Source organism: Onychostruthus taczanowskii, unplaced genomic scaffold, assembly GCF_017590055.1.
Source record: "Onychostruthus taczanowskii isolate IOZ18803 unplaced genomic scaffold, ASM1759005v1 scaffold58, whole genome shotgun sequence".
Classification (NCBI taxonomy): Eukaryota; Metazoa; Chordata; class Aves; order Passeriformes; family Passeridae; genus Onychostruthus; species Onychostruthus taczanowskii.
In genome coordinates this window covers 8,929,850-8,954,441 of record NW_024503457.1, presented here as the reverse complement: position 1 = coordinate 8,954,441, position 24,592 = coordinate 8,929,850, and the positions used below count along the sequence as shown (strand labels likewise).

Genomic DNA, 24,592 nt, shown 5'->3' with positions numbered 1-24,592 from the left:
AACCTGCAGCAACCTGCAATGTTGCATTTATGTCCTCACAGACATTCACATCAGATCTACCAATCTCCTGACAATGGCTGGTTTTGCTCTGCTCATTAATACTGCAGTTCTTCTACAACTTGGGTAGAAAAATCCAAATTTTGGCATGTTCCCATTCATCAAGAATAAAGAAAAAATTTATTGGTTTTTACCGATTTCCAGTGATGACTGGCAGCATGTCAGTAGATGTATTTGATGTAGCCTGAGTTACTTTAAAGGTTACATTCCTTAAGTCCATGATTCCCAAACTCATGTCCTCCAGCATTGCCAGCTCCTCACCTAAGTCCAAGAGGAAAAAGTGAATTGTAATTACTTGTTATGCACAACTTCCCTTTGTCAATTTGATGACAACAGTAGGCAATCACTTCATACAGAAGTTCCACAGATGAAGCAGTGCTGCAGGCCCAGCCTCCCCATTGACCTACAGACAATGTCATGGCTGATTTTTTGAGTTCAGCAAGTTTAGAAAACACCAGTTATCTAGAAGAGTCCAGACTACTGTTCTTTAAGTATTTTATATGCTGATTTTCCAAGTTAGGTGATGCTTCTCAGCATTGTCAGAGCCATGATATCCTTTGCACAAGGTATTCTGCATTTGTCCAATAAAACATTCCCTAACCAGTCTCCAGACAGCTTTTGAGACACAGGAGTGAAACACGTCTGAGTGAAGTACTTTCCCTTTATATATTCTCTCTTCAGTCTCACATTGTGCTGCAAGACTACAGAAATTTCAAGAAAGTTCAAAAAGTGTATTTTGGGCACAGTTTCTCCCAGCTTACCAGAACTTTCATCCAATTATTTTCTGAAGAAAAACGCAAAGAACCACTGTGATACATTTCTGTCTTTCTTAAACCTTTGACTTTCTACTATAAAAGAATAGAATGTCACACTTTATCTTCTGTAAGCAATTCAAGTAAGTGCAAAGAAATTCAGAGCTGTTAGGTAATTAAGTAATTCAGCTATAATCTAGTTTTGCATTTTAGTTTTTGAAATGATTTTGTAGCTGAGCTGCAGATTGTCCTAAACACTCACATCCTGCTGTAGCCAATTTAATGCAGAATTTGCTGACTCAACAGCTAATCCCAACCCCCTGGCCCTGTGCCTTTACCATAAGTGCTCAGCAGGCTCTCAAACTGTGCCAGCAAGCCAATGGTGTAGAGTTGTCTTAGAAATCCATCATCATGCAGGCAGTTCCTCAGCTTGATAATGAAACCACAAATGAGAGCTGTCAGCTGTGAGAGAGGAAACAGACAAGAATGAAATGATTCAAAATGAAACAGGTTCTTCAGCCCCAAACAAAAATCACAGCATGTATAAGAGGTGCAGTAAAATCTGTCACGCAGATACTCTTCCTTTAAACACCATTTTTTCCTTGCAGCTGAAGACAAGGAACCAATGAAAACCCAAAGCATTCATAAAATCAGATTCAGGGCATGCTGCCTTCATGTCACAGGCTGTCTCAAAATGGGGCTGCTGTAGATCTCACACCTTCTTGTTTTCTGAACACTATGACTTGTGGTAGAGTCTACAACTTATGAATTACAGAAGTTGCTCCTTAGAAAATTGGTTTAGTTTTAGACAGAAAAGCAACACAGCTAGTTCCAGGCCAAGAATTTTGATAGTATGAATAAATTACTGCTTTTCAAAAATGACATTTGAGAAAGCTTAAAAATGCAGTATCTGTTTGCATTATGCAGACTTAAACTCTGACGTTACAAGATATTCAGAACAAGATCCTGAGGATCAATTACTAAGGTCAGTACTATTATCTAAGATTAATACTAGTCTTAATTCACTGTCCACACAGGAACTTCCCAGGTGATGGCCATCACTAAACCATGTCCTAAACTGCCATATCCACACATTTTTTTAGCACTTCAGGGATGGTGACTCCAACACTTTCTTAGGTAGCCCACTCCAGATCTTAATGATCTTAATCTTCCATGAAGGAATTTTTCCTAATATCTACTCTAAATCTCCCCTGGCACAACTTGAGGACATTTCCTCTCATCCTGTCACTTGCTTTACATTTTTGATATTACATTAAGGGACAAAAGCCCTGCCAATGTTGTCCAAGAAATAAACTTCTTGAAATAGTGATTTCACAGGGAAGCAGATACAATACAGAAATGTAGTGGGCAGAAGAATTTTTTTTCCTGTGGGCAGTGGAAATTTTTTTAGTGCAGACACTTGGTAGTCAGTGTCTGACACAAGAGATACCAGCAGGTCCAGAAACAGAACTTCTGGGAAAAAACCCAGAACTAATTTCTCGTCCTATAGCTGGACCTCTGTCCTTAGGTACCATATGTCCTGCTAGGTTTCTCAATGCAGAAAACAACAAAAGGTAACTGAGGGAGTACACCTGCTACTCACAGACCTTTTTGCCCCTCTCTCTCACACCTTACTTTTGCTCTGGCCTGTTGGCATTGGAAGGCAAAGTCTGTTTCTGAATACAGCAGTATATTTTAGTATACTAGTATTTTTACTAGCTCTGGAATAATTTTTGTTTTCAGTAGTGAATGACCATATATCCAAGGAGACAGCTGATTTATGAATTGTCAAATGCACGTAACCAGTAAGGACAGGATAGCACAGCTTGTGAGGGGAAATCGGTGTCAAACCTGGGAAGAGATCTGAAAAATTCTGGAAAGAGTAATCTTTCATATTCATGGAAACCCCACCAAATGTGGAAGTGAAATCAAATCATGCACATGTGCTTGCTTACAGTCTGGCAGAAGACAACATCCCTGCGATACTGAAGGCTCAGGCAGAGCCCTATTGTCGGGGCACTGTCCTGCATTAATAAAAACACCATGGCTTTCTTGGCCTTGTCGCTCATCATGGCTACGCAGTCAGTGAGGGTGGTCAGCAAGGGATAAAGAGCTTCACTCCATTCACCTGATTGAAAGGAAAAAAAAAATTAGCAGCAGTGGAAGCACTTTATTTGAAACAAGCATACAATAAGAAATCACTTCCTGTTATTTCTTAAGACAAAGTTGTTGATAATTCACATTTAGAAATAATTTTATTTTGGCCGGATGGTTATTCTTTGCTCTGTAATAATTAAGTAACCTTACAGTGTGGTTATTGCATGAGGAAAATATGGAGAATTTTAGTCTGTTATGACTTTCCAGACCATGTAAAAGTTACCAGAATTTGTGCCCACACAACAGGCTGTACAATAGCTGATTTGGAAATCATAACAGAAACATGAACTATACACAGAAGTGTATATAACTGCATGTTCATGTTCAAACAAACCCTTTCACTGCACATACATGGACAGACAGTAAGGAGTCCATTGTATTACAAAAATAGGGACCATCTGCTTAGCCACTTCTGTCAATGATTCCTCCCAAACATCCTGCCCTTTGAATCTCTAGGCTCATAGGTATATCATTCAATTGTCTCACCACCTTATTGATCTTTATTGCACCTCAGTGAGGCAAGATGACCCTCATCTCTATTTGCAGCTAAGAATAACAAGGTGTGAGGTGAGAAATTAATGTGGGTACTCTTATAATTGTTTCCTGTCTCCTGAGCAGTTTTGAAGGCTTTAAGTTAGATAACAAGAAATATTAAACATAGTGAAATAGATAGAAATTGTACAGATTGTTGGAAGTACTTTGGAGCTTTTCTTCCACTGAAATACACAAGATATGATCCAGAGGGATTCTGTTCAAGGTCCTGCACAGGAAGTACAGAAGTGAAACTGAGTTGTCCAAGTCCTTCTGTTTTTAAAGGGCAGGACAATATGTTTTATTTTTCAAAAGCACCAGAGCTCACAAACAGCTCACACATACAACTCCCAACCCAGCTGGCTGTAGGAATAAGGCAACGTACAGACCAGAACCTGCATGAATGAGACACTTAAAGCCCCTGAAAGGAAATTGTTTGGGATTTTGACTCAGAAGCAAAACTAAGAGTCAGTAATAATAAATGTTCCTTTGATAACCAGCCAAAGAGGGGAACTCTGGAAATCTGCTAGCAGAAACATATCTGGCAAGATTAACAGAACTATCCTTTTGGCTTTTGTTCTGTGTGGTAGATACATAACCTAACAAACTACACAAAGGGGAAGTTGTTTGACTCTGTTTCATTGCCTTAAAACAAGCACAACACATCAAAAGAACAGGCAAGGAATCACAGCCTGTCTTTTAAATGCTATTAAATATTTTATCTCAAAATTAGTCAGATGCCATAACATGGCCTTGTGAACACTTAGAAAGCAAAATACACATGAAACTATGTGTGTCTCTTACTGCATTTAAGAGCTTTTCTATAAACAAATGAGAATAACAAGAACTGAAAATATCTTCCAGCACATCATCATCTCACTGACTCTATGAACATACATGTATATAGCTACTAACTCAGGAAAGATTTAAAACTGTAGTGTGTCTGACAGTACTTCATTTAAAAGATATGTTTATCTTTGGTAATCACAAAGTACACTGGTGAAGCTAATGCAATTATTAGATGCGATTTTTCTTCCGACATTCACATAGAAGGCAGGGACTCAACTAGGGAAATGAGCAAAAATACTCTGTGCTGTGTATTCTCTTGGTTTAAAATTATGGCCATGAAAAAACAAACCCTTGTCAGGCTGCAAAGTTCTAAATGATTTTTTCCTACCTACTTCACAGAAGTGTTATCTGTGTTAATTTTTTTTTTAGTCAATGGCAGTTGTTATTAAGAGTAAACAGGAATAAAACAAAATGCACTCCTAGTCTCAAATTAGGTTGGAACAAGGTAGTGGTGTTGGGAAGGCCAAGGAGTTCACACAGTGAATGTTTGCTGACTATATACTACTGACTATTTCATAAAAATTAATGTCTTATTAAGACAACCAAATACATAAAGCTTGTAGGATGTAACGTCAGGTGGGAAAAGTTCTTGCTTTTTTGCCCTAAGGGTCCCTCTTCTCCAGAGCAATAAAAATATTATTAAAACAGCTGTCCTCCAAGGCCTTGAAAAGATATTTTAGTCTTTTCCTATTAAATATAGAGAGACAAGGACAGAAGAAAGAAGGTTATCACTGGGATGAGACTCCAAAAGTCTGTATCCTGAAACATGAGACTTACAATCCCCAATACTACTTGGTGTGCACCTGTGGCCACAGCTCTCTTCACAAAGAGCAGCAGGCACAACTTCCCCAGGATTTTTCCTTGGAAAGGCAGTGAGAAAGCTCAGAGAAGAAGAAAAACAATTCTTATCTTCACTTGCTGCATCTGTTGTTTGGCCCATGCGGAATGGGTGTCATGGAGATTATTTACCAAAGAGGGATTTGTTAGTTGGACTCTGGTGACAGGTGTTTGGATTGATTGACCAATTAGGTCAAAGCTGTGTCGTGACTGTCCGGAAAGGGTCATGGGTTTTTCTTGAGTATAATATAGTATAGTTTAGTATAGTGTAGTATGTAATATAATGTAGCATAGCTTCATAAAGCAATTGTTCAGCCTTCTGAAACCACTGGAGTCATTGCACGTTATTCCCCGGCTGGGGGTCGTCCTGCATTGATATACACCCACAACAGAGATTTTCCATCAGCCTTGTTGACTCCTCCATGTTCTGCTCAACTTCTCATTCAGAAAGACCAGCTCAACAGCCCATGTGAAAGGGCATGTCTGAAATCTTAGACTCCCACAGACTTCAGTGATGTTTGGAACAGGCCTCAAACCATTGTCACCTACATCAGTTTGCTGAAACACATCAACTGGAGAAATCAGAGGCTCCAAACAAGCGTTCTCCTGTATCTGTACATGCGAAAGGACCAGATACCCCCTGCACTCTTAGGAAATAACTTCTCAACAGCTTAGGTAACTCACGTGGTGTTATAAAGCATTGCCATTTCAAAATGGTCCATCTTAAAGCAAGGCACTTGTTCAGTCAAGTATGAACAAACCCCTGCAGTTCTCAGAAGAAGCAGAAGCCATGAATGCACATACCTGGGGCAGATTCTTCCGGAGTAGGGCTGCAATCTGCACAGAAATGGAGGGGCAACATGCATGATTAAGGAGCAGCAACACAGTCTAAATACAAGCAACTCAAATGCTCAATGCCAGGGTTCTCAAACATTTTCACCGAGTGAAGAGGAGCTAGGCAGAAATACTCTGCTGCCCCCAGGCATCGAGGGCATGGGCTGTCTCCTCCACTCCATTGTTCTGATCAGAGGAACACCTGGATGGGGACTTGGAGGAAAGCCAGTACTAGCTCAGAGGCTCCCTGTGGATTACCAGCAAGTGCACTGTCAATCCCCAGTGATCCACAGGGCACAATTTGAGAACCACTGCTTTACTGCGATTATAGATTAAGATGGCAGTAAGGCTGCTAAACAGAAGAGCAAAAGATCAGCAGTAAGTTCAATGCACTTAACAGAAAATGACACTAAGGCACCCACAATGTAAGAGTAATACGAAACCAGCACTTTGCTATCTTAGTCAAAATTCCATTACACAATTTCTGAGATAATTAACAGAAACATTAGAATGTATATTAAGGGCTGAAACCTCACCAGAGAAGTCTGTGAGTATTCCATACTCACTTCAGTGGGAGGATCAAACTGTCAGATGAAAACATACTACAGTCAATTCTAACAGTAAAAACATAACATAAGCCCTGTTATAGCAAGTCCTGCATTAATGAAAAGTACTTTACTAAGCTAACAGGATTTAAGCTTCTGTTGTTTATATCTAGATTCACTAGTCAATGAATTATAAATCTGAATATAACAACAGAAAATATAAAATTCAATAGTGTGCATCAGGACAATCATCTCCGCTAGATAATCAGAAAAAAACCTCTCAGTAAATTAAAATCCATCATGTTTACTAAAGAAACTGTATGTCCCCATGTGATTTTCGTAATGAATATCTAAGCCAATAACCTAAGTACATTTGAAAATATCTTTTTTAAGTTTCCTTTCGACTATTTCATGCAGTATTTTCTTTCACAAACATTCATTTCTAGAGAGATCCTTCAATAAATTTTACTGTCCCTCTCTTACCAGTTCTGGAACTATCTTGCTTAGCTTGGTTTTACATTGCTTTCAAAATAATTTCTGTCTGCTCTCTCCTCATTTATTCAAAACTCAGAATTACTGACTGGAAAAACTTTAAATCTTTCAATTCACAAAACCAATAATGTTGTGATTCTGAACTTAGAGAAAGGACCTTCCTTGTCCTTCAATTCTGCCCCAGGTTCTGTCAGTTAAACAGAATGATTTTTTTCCCCTGTTTTGGAGGGACAGCAGGGAAAAGTTACAGAAATTCTTTGCACTAAAAACATCTTCGGTAGGATCACACAGCCAATTCCAGTTTTACGTGGCGTGTCAAGATCCAGAGTAGATTTAAAAGAACCATTGGAAATGGTAGGAAAATATTATTTCAAGGTGTTTTCAGCATCGAATTGTCTTGGGAAAAGCTTCTGACAACATTCAACACAGATCTTTCCTGTGAATTTTTAATATTAAAAATCCACAACATTTAATAATTTATGTGAATGTGCATTGAAGATTGCTGATTAAACTTACATGTAAATACATATAAAACTCCATGTAAACTAGCTGGCAAACAAAAACATTTATAGGTATCAAAACAGTAGAAGGAATTTAGTCAAAGATTACTGAAAAAAAACCCTACTCTCCTACTTTTAATAATACACAAAAATATCAGTCTAATCTAGAAAAACATGGTTGTCCAAGATACTAAATAAACTTCAAGGTAACATGCAAAGCTGCACAAAAAATATATTAACTTTTGTTTTCACTTCCTTTTTGCCTTTTTTTTGTAAGGCACTGCTTTCCACTGCAACACTAACAATGTGATGGACATGAAGTCACAGACACACATAAGAGACAAGGGCCATCAAACGAGAAGACAGAACAGGACACAGGAAATGAGAACACAGATCAGGCTTTTTAGAGGTTCACTTCGCCCACCTGCGTTATTCAGTGGCCAAATTAGAGTGAACACATGCAAAGAATGTCAGAATAAATCAAGTACATATGTAAATGAAATAATTCTGAAATTTAATGCACAGCTGCCAATCTATCAGTCTAAACTGATAAGGATTTATTTCATTCACAGGCTCACAACTTTACACTGGGTTCAATACAGCACCCACTTGAGCTTAAATTTTGAATGGATTTAAGAACTTGCACTGCCAACTCCTACATTCCAGCTACAAGAAGTCTAAATAATTGAGCACCACAATTTGGGTTAAAATTTGCTTTGAACTCTGTTAGGTTCATCTACATTGAGCTCAATCTAATGGGACTGCCTGGGAACCTCTCCCATGCTTTAGCAGTCCAGCTGGGACTATCAGTTTTTCGGTAGTGCCTGTACCTCTCTCACGTTTTATTTACCTGTAATAAGCTTTGATTGCTGCAAAGAAGCTGAAGCCAACAAGAAAGCTAGCAGAGGTGGTGTCTGTCATGTGATAACCCATACAACTGTTTTACCAGCTTAAAACACACAGAGTGAAAACCAAGTGCCACTGCCATCAACGGATTTGGAAATTATTTCAGTGGGACCAGGATTTCAAAATAAGCAATGGGCTTAGCAGCTCCCAGTACACCAACACCTCTTTCTGTCTGACATCACTGCTTAACACCACCTAAAACACATGCTGAGCTAAAAACATGTGCAGGGCTGAAGGGGAGGCTTAGGAATGATGCCAGCACACAGGAAGGGAGCAGCAGTGAGAAGCAGTGTCTGGCATACGCACTTGTCTTGAGAGAATTGCATGCACAGGATGGTGTGGATGAAGATGGTGGTGAGGATGATGAAGGTGGTGAGGATGATGAGGTCTCATTTAAATCTTCTGGATTTATCCAGTAGGCACGACTGTCCCGATTACCTTTCTTACTAGTACTGCTGACGTCACACTGGAAAACGTCCTCACAGCTGTCACTTTGCAGGCGCTCCTTCTGGAGAAGTTTGTCCACTCGCTGGATGATACACTCCAGACTTTTGTCAACATTCAACCAAACTTTCTCCTGAAAAGAAAACATTTCTTTCTCTGTTTGAAACCAAAAGAGACGTTGGGTAATAAATCCCTTGGCGATATATTTCCCCCTGTGATTCCAGTCACAATTCCTCTGCAAACTTTCCTCTGGGCTATTGTGGCTGCCTGTGTGCATACACAAATTATGGGTATATAAATAACTTATACCAGGATGTCAACAATATCTAGTGACATGACTTGTGCAGTAAATTGCAAAGTTATTTTCTGTGTAAGCTTGCCAAACAATTTTAAGTTCCTCTTGCTGCCCTATTATTCCAATTTCTAGCTGGTACTATTGTTTACTCTAGAAATTCATGTTTGACATAATAATTGTATACAATCACACATCTTTTTTCCCCTGTAACTCAGTGAACAACAGATAAAATTACTGTATTATAGTAATGTCTAAATACTGAATTAGCTTTATTTGTGTCTTATTACTGTGACTTTGATTATAGATCAAAGTATGCCAAAATAATTACAACTAGCAAGGATCAATTTCCAAAATGAATTAAATCTCTTTTAAAAGTTGGTATTCCCCAATATTAATAATTGCTTTAATTAATCTTGACTATTTGTGAGATTTAGTTAACTTCTGTTTATTTAACACAATGACAGAATTTACAGAATCCAACTGTCATTTTGATTGGCAGTGGTAGGGAAAATAATTTAAAAACTTTGTGCAAACAGTTTTAAAATGCTGTTCACAATCAAAACAGTGACTGACTGCAAGTTCTAAATGTTTACAGGAGTATTTCTGTAAGAGGAAGGCTAAATTGCATAGCTAGCACCCACAAAATACACTTTATTTAGGAATAAAGTTGCAAAAGCCCATTGGATTGTGGTCGGTTTTTTACTTTCAAAGCTATTTACTTTCCCTTGTGCCTCATCTTAAAAATGCTATGCACCTCCTCTAACAGTTTCCATTGTTTAGGAGACCCAGAAATATTTATTAAAGCCTGCTTGTATTCTCATCCCAAGGAGTAACTGCCTGCAGGATAGAGACAACATCTTTGCTAGCTGAGCAATACCTCCTACATACTCATTCTATGCAGATCTGGTGAGCAGCTACAGAGCTTATTAAAAAAGAAACTAAAAAGAACAAAGGATTCATCACTCCACTGTGCAAACATACCCATTCCTCTTCGTGCCAGTCCACCTGCAGAGAAGATCGGCTATTTCTCCCTGTCCATCTGGCCACAAGGGTGTCTTGATCATTCCTTAGCATCACTTGTTCCCCTTCTCCAGAGGTTGGAGATGCTTTTGAAGCTATATAGTCTGGCCTTGCAGCATTCAGTCCATGTATTGAATTTGCCAACAGCTTGCAGTCACAAACTGTGACAAGTTGCCGGGTCTAAAAAGCAATAAACCCACATTTTGAAAACTTTTCATTATTCCATAAACAATTTATACTGGATTTTTTTCAAGAAAGAAAAAAAAAGAGAAGCAATATTTTGTAAAAGAAACTATTGCTTGAAGGTGCCTTTAGAATACCTTTGCAGAATGACCTTAAAAAATAGTATAGGATCCTAAAACACAAATGATACATTTCCAAAGTCTGTACTACTATATTAGATTTGTAATTATTGAAAATTTCACTGAGGAATGTGCAATTCATCTTTATTTTCACTTCATTCTCCATTTGATGAAAGCTTAGAACAATGTACAGACACATGTGCAGTGTTTGAGCACTGGAACAGGCTCCCCAGGGAAGTGGTCACAGCACCATGCCTGACAGAGTTCAAGAAGTGTTTGGAAAATGCTCTCAAGCACGTGGTCCCAGACTGCCACCCAGTCTGGGAGTGCAGGACCAGGATGATCCTGATTAGTCCCTTCCAACTCACTATATTCTATATTAAATTATTTTTATACCCCACACAACAGTTGCCACACCAGAAGGATCAGGTTTCACACCAATCATGCTGTCCAAAATTATAAGAAGACTTAAGAGGAGAGCTGAAGGTATAACCCACTAACCAATGCAACTTTTTCCCTGTCTTATTTAGCCATATTGTATTAAAGGATTTCTGTAAGCCATATGAATATGAAAATTATGTGGCCTGTGTGTCTACTAAAAAAACAACAAAGAAGACATTAATATGTTATATACATATATATATACAGGTAATCCAGTTCTAGAAAACCCCACAGATCAGTTATACATTGTACTCATTTAGAATGAGTATTATAATAAATAATACATGTACATGAGGTCCTATTACACAAAGTTGTATGTGTATCCCTTCCACTGGGACAATTTATGGCAAGCTGATAGACCACTACTACTGTTTAGAAACTTCAGATCTGCTTCACCTCTGCTTCAGAAGAGGTCAGTGAAACTGTATTTGGATTTTTTCTCCCTGTAAGATTGTGTTCAGCTGTGGGTCCAGTCTGTTTTTTGTTAGCACACATCAAGAAATAACTGGTTGACATCACTATAATTCAAGCATAGGCTGTGTCACCATTATTCCTTATTTCACCAGGAAATTGTGACAGAATTGTTTCATTAACTTTCACACAGTTGCTGCTGTTTGACAGATGACTCAGAACATTAAAAAACCCCAGGTGGTTATGCAGAAAAGGATATAAAAGTGAAGAATGCACATTACTGCAATGTGATGAATGAATAGAGGGAATCCGAGGACATTGCACTTTTAAGAGGAGGTGAAAGCAAGAGTGTCAAAAGTAGGAGACAACATAAATAAAACCAGGAACTTTTAAAGGCTGATATAATTTTTGTTTAGGTCTGTGCATGTTACAACACACTACTGAAAAAGATAAAACAGATGTTTCAAAAAATCCTACTAAAGGTACAGGCAGAACAGACAATACACTGTGCTTCAGCAGGGAGATGAATTATTCTCCTACCTTATCTGCTAGGATGGCAAGTGTTCTTTCAAGGCCATTAGCTGATCTGTCCTTGGCAGCTCTTGAGAGCCTTTCTGCATAGTAACTGACTTGCGTTTTCAGGGTGTTGATTTGTGCAATAATTTCCTTTGCTCTAACAATGTCCTGTGGGATGTATATTATAGACTGCGAACCTGTTGAAGTGCTGAAAAAGAAAGACTGATTTTAGGGGGGAAATTGATTTAGAGGTACACACATTACAGTGGCATGCTGGGGAATTAATGGCAGACAACAAAAATGTACCTAGTGATCAACAGTGAAAGTCCAGTGGGCAATTGCACAGCAGGAACATGATCCTAGAGACTTCTATGCCTAAAAGCATTCAGATGCAGATTTACTAATCCCTAATACCAAGGGGCTGTGGGTTGAGTTTGTACACCAGAGGGACAGTTTTGCTGAGGAGAATGTGTGTGACAGATTTTGCCATCAGATACAGAACCACTTTTTGCAGAGACATCTTGCTCCATTCTCCCTCTCCTTACAACACAGATACTCCACTGAGGCCTTGCTAACAAACATGTTTTATCACTTATCTATTAACATCATGAAAAGAAAAACTGTGCTCCTTCTAACAGAGAAATGCCACCCAGATCCATAATGCAAACACTGTTATATTAACAAAGAAGTCCTTCTGCTAGTATATAATTTCCCCTACTGCAGACTAGAATCAAGTTACACCAGCAAACACAATTTTATGATATGTAAAAAATCAACATGCATCTTCAGGGTAATCCAAAGACACTGTTCTTCGGGTAGTTTCTCTTAGCACACACTTAATATACTAAACTAAGGACAAACATATCTTTACATGGGGATAATGCAGCTACACTAAGACTGCTTATTTGACAGAAGAGAGCAGATTATGCCCTTTTTAGTTTAGACGTCAGAAGTTGCTCATCCAATCCAAGACAGATGGTCTACAACTTTTGAAGAAAGAATAGCACTTCCAAAGGGTAATCTGATCCCACCTGAAAGAGTCATTCACAAAAGCTGCCTTTTAACTTAGAAAGTTACTCAAAGCTGAAGTTGTGCTCTTAGTCAATTATTTGGAACCAACTGACCACTACTCCCTTTGTCAAGCAAAATGCTGGGTTCTTCCTTCCCAGTAGGAAAGGTACCCAAATACCAGGCCCTTACATCATCTCCAGCTGTGCCAAGTGCAATATCCATTCTCGACATGGCATCAAGCATCAGAGGACACCTATTGCGTATTGTCTTAATTTTTTTTTTTTCAGTCCTGAATGGCTTCAGCATAATGACAGCCCAGAAGAACCTACTGTTTGCACCCATCTCAGCACTGTTAAATGGAGACAGCCACATTGAGAGGTTACATGGAGAGGAGTTTCTTTTTCAGGAACAGTTATGACCTCCAAGGAGTGTGAAGTCCTCTGCTACCCTTAGAGCCATGCTGCTCATTTCTGCAGCGTATCTGTGAGGTAGGACACGAGGGTTGCGTGGGGCACACTTCAAAATCATGCCACAATTCCAATTCTTATCCCTTAAAGGATATTATCGGAGAAGCCTTATGCCAGTGTCTGCCTGAGCTCCATTACAAAAGTAAGGTGAGGGATTTGTTATCAAAGGATGTAACTCAGCAGTGATTCTTGGAAGAGTTTCCTTGTTTGTGCTCTGCTCACCCACCTGAGGGGCAGAGAACAACCACTCCCCAGTACTGCTACCCCATACAGCAAATTAATCTCAGCTTTTAGGGCTTTCCCTGTACTTGATTTGTGATTTCCTGGTGATCTTAGTGACAATTCCTCTGAGCAATTTCTTTCCACGACAGTGTGGGTTAACATGCATAAAGACTTAGTTGGCAGAAAAGGCCATGCAGCATATTGAGATTGGATTTAGAATTATTGTATTTTTAATCATAAACATTTGCTAGGATGATTGGGGAAAAAATTATGGTGTAAAGTTCACATATACTTACTTTCCAACCTGCAATGGCTTTTTCAAATGAACAGCTCTCATTGTATTATACCAGCAAACTGTAACACAGACTTAAATTCTAGTGCATTAGGGGTTCAACCTTAATAAGAGTAATTCAGAGCAGAACTTCTGCATTTTTGAACCACCCAGTAATGTCTGCTTTTGATAGCACTGAACACCACAAAATGAGAAAAAAAATGTTATTTGAAAATATTTAAATAAAGACATGGATTACAAAAATGTACACCATGCCAAATCTGTCACTATCAAGGTTTTAAAATGCATTAAATGATCTTAATTATCTTCCATCACTGGCAGAAAAGTTTCTCATTCCAGATAGTTTTTACTGGAAATAACAAAGAAAAATATATAAAATCCTTGCATTCTGATTTTCAGTTTTTTAACTTCTTATGATCAGAGAGAGCCAGGAAGCTAGCTGTTCATTGCAAACAAACATTGCAGATGAAATGAAGTTCATTCACACATCATGTTCTACAAAGCAGCTACAATTACTTAGAGCACAATTAGGGATGCCATGATGCATGACATTAAAAAGCCCTGCACACTTTAAAACACACCAGATCTTTGTCAAACAAAAGGAAAATAAAACAACCCAGAGAACAGAAACCTTCTATAGAACTCTCAGAAACAGAAAACTCACCAACACTCCTCATAACTGCTACAAAAACAAAAAAACCAAAATAAAATTAGCAGATTGTTAGCAAATACCAAAAGCAGAAACAAAACAAAGTATGATTGGAGAAAAAACTTATTTGAGTCATTTATTCAATAAGATGGGCATGTGAAGTTGTAAGCAAAATATCACAGATTGCCAGATGACCATGAGTTGATCTGGGGAAATGCTGTGAATGCACCAAGCACAGTTATGCCAATGAAAGAAGAAGGAACTGAATGTAACAATGAAATTGAAGAGATGGATCTCAGCTCTACTATACTGGCTTTTTTGATAACACAGATGCACTTAAAATGAAAGTTGTTCTTCAAATGTTGAACCTGCAGTTTTCAGAGACCCAGAAGGAGCAGTTCTGAAAAGCTTAGAGGAAAAGTACTGGACAGAAATTAAACTCTCCAATCAACATAATTATTGGGTGAGGGGTAAAAGATTTTCCACATGGGAAATTAGCTATTGCAGGAGCAAGAATCACTTCAGTGGCTACGCTGACAGAAGGAGGTTATTTCAAAGAGGAAAAGTGGTATCAAAAGAACAGAAAGGGTGAGCCTAGCACACCAGTGTTCCCAAGTTTACAGCTTCCTCTAGTCCTATCCTAGTGTACTCTGTCAGCCTGAATGATTACACTAGGTGTTTTTGCACTGATCTTTTTATCAGTACATATCTGACTGACATTCACAAGATGCTGCTATTCATTTCTCTACAGCCAAAATTAATTCTGCAGTTGATTCCCACATCATTCCCTTGTCCTATCAGCTCCAGATCCTACTAATCCTTTCTTTGGAAGGGCATTATCAAGGTCTCCTTTTCTCTGACTATGACGACTCCTTGTCCTGCTGCTCTTGTGTCTTAAATGCTCCATACAGCAGCAGAAGCAATGCAGACCCTGCAGCACTCTCCCTTCTCTGGGAGCTGGAGTGGGTGCCATGTTAGCAAATGTGCCCTTCCCAGCTTCTGCAATTCCTACAGCTCATACATCCACACTTCCACACTCAGCAGTCCCTGCAGACAGGACCATGGGGGTCAAGCATCCCACTTGTAGGGCAGAGGCCAAATTCAGAAGCCCAATCTGTGCATAAACCTTAGGCAATGTAGGAAGGCCTCCAGCAATAGCTTCAGAACTAAACCCATTTTGTCAACAAGGAATTTACCAATCGGACACAGCAGGTTCCTACTAAAGAGAGCTCAGCAACAGGACCTGGAAGCTATGAGAGGGGTGAAAGTCTTCTGAAAACAATGGGTTGAAGCATGATGTAGTGCAGCTGAGGATGTTCAGCAAATGTTCTGACCCACAACTGGGCAGAACCCAAACCCAACACCTAAAATAGCTAAATTAAATGAATCAACAAGTATTCAGAAAAATTAAAGTTTTCATAAAAAGACTCTTAGAAAGAGCCTGTCAGTAAACACATAAATACAGTAATATAACTGTTTCTCCTCTCCTTCTCTGGAAAAAAAAAAAATGCACAGAAAAGTATTCAATAAAAATATTGTATAGTAGTACTATTGAATCAAATAAAAACAGAATGGAATGATTTTCCAAATAACTGAGCATGGACCAGGAGGAAAAGGCACAATAATAGCTGACACAATAGTATTTCTACTTACTGTTTCTTTGCCTCTTCAAATTTATGCAGCTTTTTCCGCAAACCACCTGATTTAAAGCCTTGACAATGAGCTGCTGGTGCTCCTATGGTGACTATGTCGTAGTTCTGATCTGGGATAGACAAAAAGGACTTACAAATGAAAACCTGTCATCTTTAACATCAACTAACAATTGTGTAAATTCAAAAAATTTTCTGAAATTAATTTCTGGAAAAATTTGCCATGGTTTGAAAGACATGGAAAACTGAGTTGTTCTAGAGGGCCTGGAAATCCATCAAACACTTTTTCAGGTAAAAGACCCATACATTAATGCAGGTCTTTTGTTGCTTAATCTAGAAGATTGACAGTGAAAAAGAATTATTGAACACTGGTACATATACAAAGCTTGCCATTACTGGAATCCCTCACATGGACACGTGAGACAAGTGTGAGTCCATGGTCACAGGGAATTACTGTTAAAAGAAGGGAAAGCCCAGGTTATTTATGATGAAACAAGCTTGATGTGAAAAAATGTGATTTTGCATAACCATACATGTTGATTCTGGAGAAAAAGCACACAAGCTTAATAAGAAACAACAGTCAGAACCTTTTTTATTTTACTGCAATTCAGAATGTCTGGAAGGGACACAGCAGCTTAACCCAACCCTAGTACAAAGGCTAACTTGTGCCACCTAGAGTTCAGTTAACTCCAGAACCCAGTTTTGCCACCTGTAGAACAGCAATAATTATACTTCCATCTCTTCTTTTGTAAAGAGATTTGGAATCTGAGAATAGAAGGTGCTACAAAAATGCCAAGTAGCACTACCCAGTAGTTTGTAGAAACTTGGCTCTATGGCTGATGAAGGAAATTTAAAAAAGCGTGGAGAAAAGCAACAAGATCAGTGAAGAAAGAGAAACTAATACCTGATCCTCCATCATCCTGGACTCTCATTCTCTGTATATGTAAATTTGTAGGAACAAACTCCAGTTTTTTATCAGCTTTCAAGCTACTGGCTTTAAATGAAGGACCTGAGAAATGCAAGACAAAAGTAAGCATAAAACCTTTCTCCTTGTGCCTATGCTAAAACGTTCGAGAAGCTTTATTCATCATTTGCTATGTGCTGAAAATAAAGCAGAGAAAATTAAAAAGAAAAAACAAACCAAAATCTTTCTGTTACTGTTCTCACTTGTCCTCTATTTTCAAAGTAAGAGAATGAACAGAACAGACAAATATTCCCAGGTAATTAGCAAACTCACAATAACTATTAATAAAGACAAAAAATATAATAGCATTGTTTACTCATCATAAAACATTCTGGGTTCCCAATTTCAGAGAAGCATTAACCGTCCTGGTAGAGAAGAATCACATTTGTATCAGAAAAAAAAAAATCACCTTTATACTGGTGCAGGTCAGTCAGATTTTCCTGGTAAGTTAAAATAATTGTTTGGTACTGTGTAACTATTTGTCGACGAAGGCTTTCCCAACAAGGAGACAGTTCTCCCAATTCTTCTAGTTCACAAACCCTGGGGGAAAAAAAATGGGGAGAGAAGGAAAGAGAGGTGTTTAGGTCCATAGTCCACTAGACTGAGTTTCACATTGTATCAACAAAGCACCATCCTCAGCTGACACACTCTCTATTCACTGTGTCTGAGCTACTCACCAGACTGGAAAAGCTTCCAAACACACATCCCAAGCACATCTCAGAGCACAGGCTGAGCACTACTCCGAGGTAAATTGCTTCCTCACAGGCAGAATACACCGTACTCCCCCCAGGAGCCTCAGGTGTTGGTCACAAGCAGAGCTCCCCACCTTTCTGCAGGAGCTCTCCAACTATATAAGGATTGGTAAATGATGGGAACTGTCATTGTGTCAGGTGACCTGGGACAGTGAGGACCTTTTAAGGACACTTTACTGAACTGTGGTGGCTCTTTAATTAAGAACTGTGACAGAGGTTAGGTGGGCTATTAGCACCTATCTGATGTTAGGTACAAGGAGTATATTCACTGGTAAGGTAGGTACACAACAGTTTGCAAGGCCAGGAAAAGCCTAAGAAGTGTAAGCATTAAGGGTTTGGAGAGACTGCAAGCATTAAGCGTTTGGAGAGACTGAAGATAAGCCAACAAAACCTTCATCTGAAATCCAGGATTTTGGGCACTCAGGGTAGAAAAAAGGAGGACTGGACATCCATAGATATGAACAGGAAAACCCTGGCTTTTCTCTTGTACCCCGACTGCCAGGCTTCCAATCACACATGGCAGTCCTGTGTTACATACTGTTCCCCAGCAGTGCTGCTGAGAAAATACTCAGTGCACTCCATGTCATGCTTGTATTACTCTCTTCTTGGATTAGTGTATTATTGGGAAAAAAGGAAGAAAGGGGAAAAAATAAACAAGTCAACACCAGACACATTTCAACAGGATGTTACCCTACAAAAGGCAGAACAATCCTCTGTCAAAAGGATCCAGCAGTTCTTTTTGCAGTTATCTCAATACCCCTAATTGCATAGTTTTAACCAATTGTCTGTGTATAATTTAAGACAGAATTTCACAGAGCAATTCTCACACCATAGTACTTAGGATATTATCAAAAAGAACTAAATTTCCAAGAAAAACATTAGACTGGTTCGCCAACAGGCAACAGCATAAAGTATATTTATCAGTGACCTAGATAAAGACACTTCCAGTTTCATCATAAAACTTGCTTTCTGCATAAGATGCTATTATGATTACCTCATCAAACTCCCTGCTCAAAACCAGCCATGCAGCAGAACCCTGGTCTTTCTGAAGTAAATTCACAGCTTAACACTTCAAGTTTATTTGTTTGTCCCTTAGAGCCAAGACAGCAAGGAATATGGATGCCATAAATAATGATGCAGCCAAAATATCACACCCCCAGCAGATGCTTCCTTTCAAAGGGCTCTGGCCCAGAAGAGTTTTATCTAAGAGACAGCAATTGTGATTATCCAAGGACATTTTAAAAGTCACCAGGATGTGAAGACAGAAACAGCTGTGCTTGTGTAGCTGTCATTCCTCTGGGCTGCAGCACTGAGAATGGAGAACAGAGCACTTGGTCAAATTTGAGTGACTCTATGAATACAAAGTGTGATTGTGCACATTATTGAGGGTCACCTCAACTGAACAGAGACAAGGGAGCCTTTCTCAGTAATTACACAAAGGCCTATTTACCTTTGAGCCACACCACCCTGTGGACATATACAAGGTCACATTAATAATCACCTGGGCAGTTATTAACCTGCACCTGCTTACAACAGGCATCCAATGATGTCTGCATGATTTTAGCAAGAGCCTCTGAACAGTCACATTTCATGGCCAAGACCTCTACCTTCACTGTCTGCAGTCTTAGAGAAAGACAAATCTTTTTGCTCATTCACCCTAAATTCTCCCTATCTTCAAGTCCTTAACCTACATCCATCATACATGGCATATTATGGATAAGCTTGCCAACTCTTCATTATCATGGTTGTACCTTATAATGAATAGCTGCTTTTAAACCTACTGTGAGGAAAGCTGTAGAGAAGCAAAGATACAAAATAAAAACAAATAACTCATGACTAAATGTGCAATGGCATATCCCTAGCCTGCTCCACCAGGGTTGTAGTAGGACAGCTGAATAAGATACAGCATTCAATTTCTAGAATCTAAGCACACATCACTAAAAACATAATATCAGAAAAAAGAATCAATGTGAAGTTCAGAAACTCAATTAGTTTTCCCATGTATTACAAAAAGTCTCTGCCATCTTCCTGTGAAAGTTTATCACTTTCACAAAATATGAAAATACCTACAGTGAATGGATTAACCCATGATTTTATTTTACAATATCCCAAAGGAACTGAAATGCCCTAATATACAATAACGAGAGCACTAGTTAGTATTAATTAAGGTCAAACTTAGTTAAGGTCTATAGGATTCGATTCGAACACAGTCAAAATAAAAGCCCAATACTCAAAAACACAGCTAAAATGTTTTAACATTCCAATCTTGGCCTTTACACAGAATAATAAAACATTAGATTTGCAAACCACAGCTTACAAATGTAGAGAAGAAATACTCGTGAAGGAGTATGTTGCCTGGAAGAAAGTTAATTGCTTCAAAAATAAGAAAATTTAGAATAAACCTACAAAATGTTTAACAGATTTCCTTCTCCCTCCCACCTCTTAAAATGAGGCAATGTCATTACTGTACTACAGCATTTCATTTTAGTTTTATTCTGTTTTGTTTACAATTCAAAAGTACTCTTCTGACTCTCAAATCCATTTCTTATCTCACTGAGTAGTCAGTGCATTAACACAGATATATTGATGCCTTTGTAACTCAGCAACAGCCACATCACTGCCGTAGTACTGCACGTGTAAACCATCCCAAAACTCACCTTGCTGCATCTTCCTCTAGAAGCAGCTTCACAAATTGTCTAGGGATGTGCAGTGACAGGATGCTCTCTGCCATCTGCTCCAAGATTCTCAAGTGGTTTCCATCGGTGGTTGGGAAACGATACATTCGGCAAATGGCACCACCAAACACTAAAGAATTAAAACCATATTATTTAAGCCTAGGGTTTGACTTAAAAGTGTACAAAGTCTCTTCTTTCTTAAAATCAATGCTTCAGTTCACTAATATGCTGAAACACCCTGCTGTAAAGATCTGGTTTAACCAGGTATCACTCTGCAGTGGCCATTCTTCAAGTGTTTGCAGGAAAAGCCTCCACTCCAAATGACTTACTACACTGCTAAGGAAATTAAATAAAATACATATTCACCTTTTAAAATGCCTTTTTTTTGTCTATGTACTGTGCATTTTCCTCTCATGTAATCATTTGCTGGAAAACTAACCCTTCTGCAAGATTCTTTTTTAAAGCAACTTGCTTTCCTCTGTCCCTCTCCTCACCCTGCAACAATTGCTTAGGGATAGACTACGAAATTGCATGGAAAATGTTATATTGCAGTCAATCTAATGGCAGGAGTTTGCTTCTGCTGTTTTTACAATATAGAATAGTGCATATGATAAAATGATTTATTTTGGTATGACCCTCAAAGGACTGCTCAATCAGCAGCCTGTTCCTATTAAAATGAAACATCTGCTGAAATGCCCTGGGGCCACAGGTGCACAGGGAGAGATTAGCTTTTATTGATACCTAAAGCTTACTTGGTTACAGCCCAGGGCAGCTTACCAGATTTCAGTAGTGCATCCTTCCGCAATGAAGCATATTTGGATCTGATTCCTAAGGATTCTGTTAAACTTTCATCAACTGGCAACACAGTCTGAACAAAAACAAAAACAAGAAAAATCAGAAATAGTAAAGAATGAAACCTCAGTGCCCAAACAATATGCAGTGATGACCTATCAGAAAGACTTCAAATATTCAATTTCACCTATGCTTTAAATAAGTATTTCAAATATTTTTACTGTGGATAAAAAATATTGCAGGCTGGAATAATAAATCCTAAGCATTCCTATTTACTTCTACTGCATAGTTCAAAATGCCACAAAACTTTTCATCCAGCCTTTCAATTACTTATGCTAGCACAGCTCCAGAGTCCTTACAGGTACTGCATCAATCTGGAACAGATCTGGAGGATAAAAGGGATTCTAATGCACACTGTGAATATAATACACATGTAAGAGTGCAATGATCACCAAGATACTCAAAACACAAGCTTTACAGAATTCAATGTCTAGGCTGTCTAGGCTGAGAATGTACTGCAAACATCTGCTCTCAAACAATTCTGGGAATTCCCTAGCATCTTCATTACAGTTTTGCTTAATGGTGCCTTCCAAACCACAACATTAAATAAAATACCATATGTTTCTGAAACTGGTTATCCATGCACCAAGTGCACCAATGAACAGTATCAGAAGCCTCTTCCAATGAAGAACATGAATACTTGATACTAAAGCTTAATAATTTTAAATTAAATTTTTCCCCCAAGACTTTTAACCCTACACGTGAGCACCAAGAGCTCTACAAAACTCAAAATGGCTTCATCACCATTAGGCTGCTCCTTACAGTATCTTGAAAATGTAAAGCACTACTAAATATCAAGATGGACAGGAAAGTTGATGGCAGATATCAACCTAGCTTATTTCAATGCTGGCAATAAATCCGCATTCTTCTGAATTTGGTCCAATGCTCATACTCACCCTCCCATTAATTGTATCAGGTGACCTTGTCACTGGAGGCCTTTGGTCAGATTTTTCCTCCATCTGCCATCCAATAACTGTGATGTTACCAACACGGTCACTTTCAGCCGACCTGCAACAAATACTCTGCGTTGAGATTTTTTTGGAGGAGGACCTGTTCATCAACAAGGAAACACTTATAAAAGGCTATTAATCTTCAAACTTAAAAAACATTTCAAACAGGAAGCATTTCAACTTCATTTGGAATCATTTTATAATGGGTTAGTCCAATAGGAGAACATTCCCCTTATTCTGCAAGGATGCTGCATGGAATTGAAGGCAGCCTAGGTAATACTCTGTGCTCAGCTTATAGATTTAAGGGTAACATGGCAATGAGAAGAAATGCATGTATTCATACATTTTGATAATCAGAATATACTTGATATCAAAACAAGGGAGTTTAATTAAGTCCATTTCCACTTAGTCATGACATAAGAGGTTTTCATCTCAAGCATGTTTTGAAGAATTAACAGTTAAAAGAAGGAAAATATTACAAACCTTAGTGTTATGTGCAACCTGTGGTACTTCTCCTGAAGAAGATCCTTTACAGTGAACGTCCCAGAACCCAACAAATACATCTGAAAGAAGATGAGTTCCAGAATTTTATTTACCTTTACAGTGAGCAAAGGCTTTGACCACAGCAATGAAGTGCAAAATACAATTATTATGCATACAAGTCCAAGAGCAAAACCAAAACAAAATATGCCACATATAACTAATTAAAATCTCTTAAAATTTAATATATTTGATAATTTATAAAAGTTTTTCTTCTATTGGAGAAAAGATGCATTTTTCTTTCTATAGGATATACGTGGAGGCACCTCAGTATATATGAGCTTAGGCCAAGCAATTCAGGAACACTGAAAGCAATGACTGAACAGGGCTCAGGCTGCATCCTTGACCCAAATTTGTCTCCTTCTGAACAACTTACTTCCTCTGGAGGTATTTATTTTTCCCTAGAGCTTCTCCATGAAGCAATGAACAGAGAGTGACAGCTCTGCTGCCCTGAGAAAGCCATAGAAGAGCAGACACATGGGGCCTGAAACAGTATTCTGGACAACAGTGGGAGAATAAATGACCTCTATTGCCAACAAATCCAAGTAGCAACATGGGAGTGCTGACACTTATAGTTTTTTTCAGTAAAGCAATGCACCTTACCCCTGAACAAAATCTAATGTATCAGGGCAGGGTGACTCCCAGAATATAGGTGCTCTGTTCCAATGGACAGTTTCATTCTGGCATTTTGGCACAGGCTAGAAGCCTTGGTTGGGGATGTTGGATCCTATTCATTATCTAGTTTACTAAAGATACTAAAGATGTCCACAATGTAAGAGCACAAGTGACAGGACCTTTTTTGTTTAAATCCATGGTTTCCAAACTTGCTACAGACAAGCCTTATTTGAGAAAACTGACAATGCTTCTCGCTCTGTCAAGCCAATCTCATTTGTTCCTCCTTTCCCTACCCATCTTGTTTTCTATATGATCAGTGCTGCTCTCCCTTTGTTTCCTTCCACAGAATTTACTAATTTTATCTCTTTGCCTCTCATTTCCTTGCTTTACATTGACTGGGCAGGCAACAGAATAAAGAAAACTTACTGTTCCCTGAGATCTATCTTTGACGTCATACACGGAGAGTTTGATTTGTGTCATTTGATTGATAAGAGAGTCTTGGAAAAAGGCAATGCTGCTTAGAAAGATAGGATTACTTGTTCCCTGTAATCATAAACAAAAAGCCAAAAGTTAATGTAAGGCGATACTTGTTAGGGAAGAAATTATTCCTGTGTTAGCTTTGATTTTAAATCTAATCTAGAATTACCTCAGCACTCACCTCAATAATTTCTGTCTGTGCATGCTTCGTCCAGAATGCCTGGGGAGGCGTAGTTACACTCACTGCTACAAAACTATTTGGTTTTCGATCTAGCGATGGAGTTAGCAGCTCACTGCAAGCTTTAGGTATGCAACAGATGAATAAATTCAGATTCAGGATCTTTTTCATATTGCTGTAAGACTACATTTTTATAAAACCACATTATACACCCTGAGCAATCAAACCACAAAGGGCTTAATATTCATTCTATCACCACACTATAAAAGGAGATATCACGCACCTTTGTGCATGCAAACAGTAAACATGCCATCAGCTCAGTCTGGCTCCAAACTCTGGAGCAGCAATTTAAACTTGTTCTCTTCTAATACATGCCTATCCACCCCTTGGCAAGCTCATCCTAACAGCCC

The 24,592-nt window shown here is 38.6% G+C and overlaps 1 protein-coding gene across 12 annotated transcripts in view; it reads right to left on the bottom strand.

Annotated features, from left to right (window-relative positions):
- The window catches only part of INPP4A (inositol polyphosphate-4-phosphatase type I A), a 112,157-nt gene that overhangs the window by 19,241 nt on the left and 68,324 nt on the right, over window positions 1-24,592 (bottom strand). For 6 of the 12 annotated variants that reach the window (XM_041417957.1, XM_041417959.1, XM_041417958.1 and 3 more), the window contains 17 exons: window positions 24,186-24,304; window positions 23,954-24,070; window positions 22,856-22,935; window positions 22,319-22,430; window positions 21,348-21,438; window positions 20,553-20,700; window positions 17,553-17,683; window positions 17,084-17,188; window positions 16,184-16,292; window positions 14,546-14,563; window positions 11,914-12,097; window positions 10,181-10,399; window positions 8,767-9,037; window positions 5,988-6,020; window positions 2,765-2,937; window positions 1,148-1,271; window positions 192-318 (listed from right to left, as the gene is read on the bottom strand). In XM_041417957.1, coding sequence (XP_041273891.1) covers window positions 192-318; window positions 1,148-1,271; window positions 2,765-2,937; window positions 5,988-6,020; window positions 8,767-9,037; window positions 10,181-10,399; window positions 11,914-12,097; window positions 14,546-14,563; window positions 16,184-16,292; window positions 17,084-17,188; window positions 17,553-17,683; window positions 20,553-20,700; window positions 21,348-21,438; window positions 22,319-22,430; window positions 22,856-22,935; window positions 23,954-24,070; window positions 24,186-24,304 — 2,161 coding nt within the window. The remainder of the gene's footprint in view (window positions 1-191; window positions 319-1,147; window positions 1,272-2,764; window positions 2,938-5,987; window positions 6,021-8,766; window positions 9,038-10,180; window positions 10,400-11,913; window positions 12,098-14,545; window positions 14,564-16,183; window positions 16,293-17,083; window positions 17,189-17,552; window positions 17,684-20,552; window positions 20,701-21,347; window positions 21,439-22,318; window positions 22,431-22,855; window positions 22,936-23,953; window positions 24,071-24,185; window positions 24,305-24,592) is intronic. The other 6 variants (XM_041417964.1, XM_041417962.1, XM_041417961.1 and 3 more) reach the window with 5 other exon arrangements.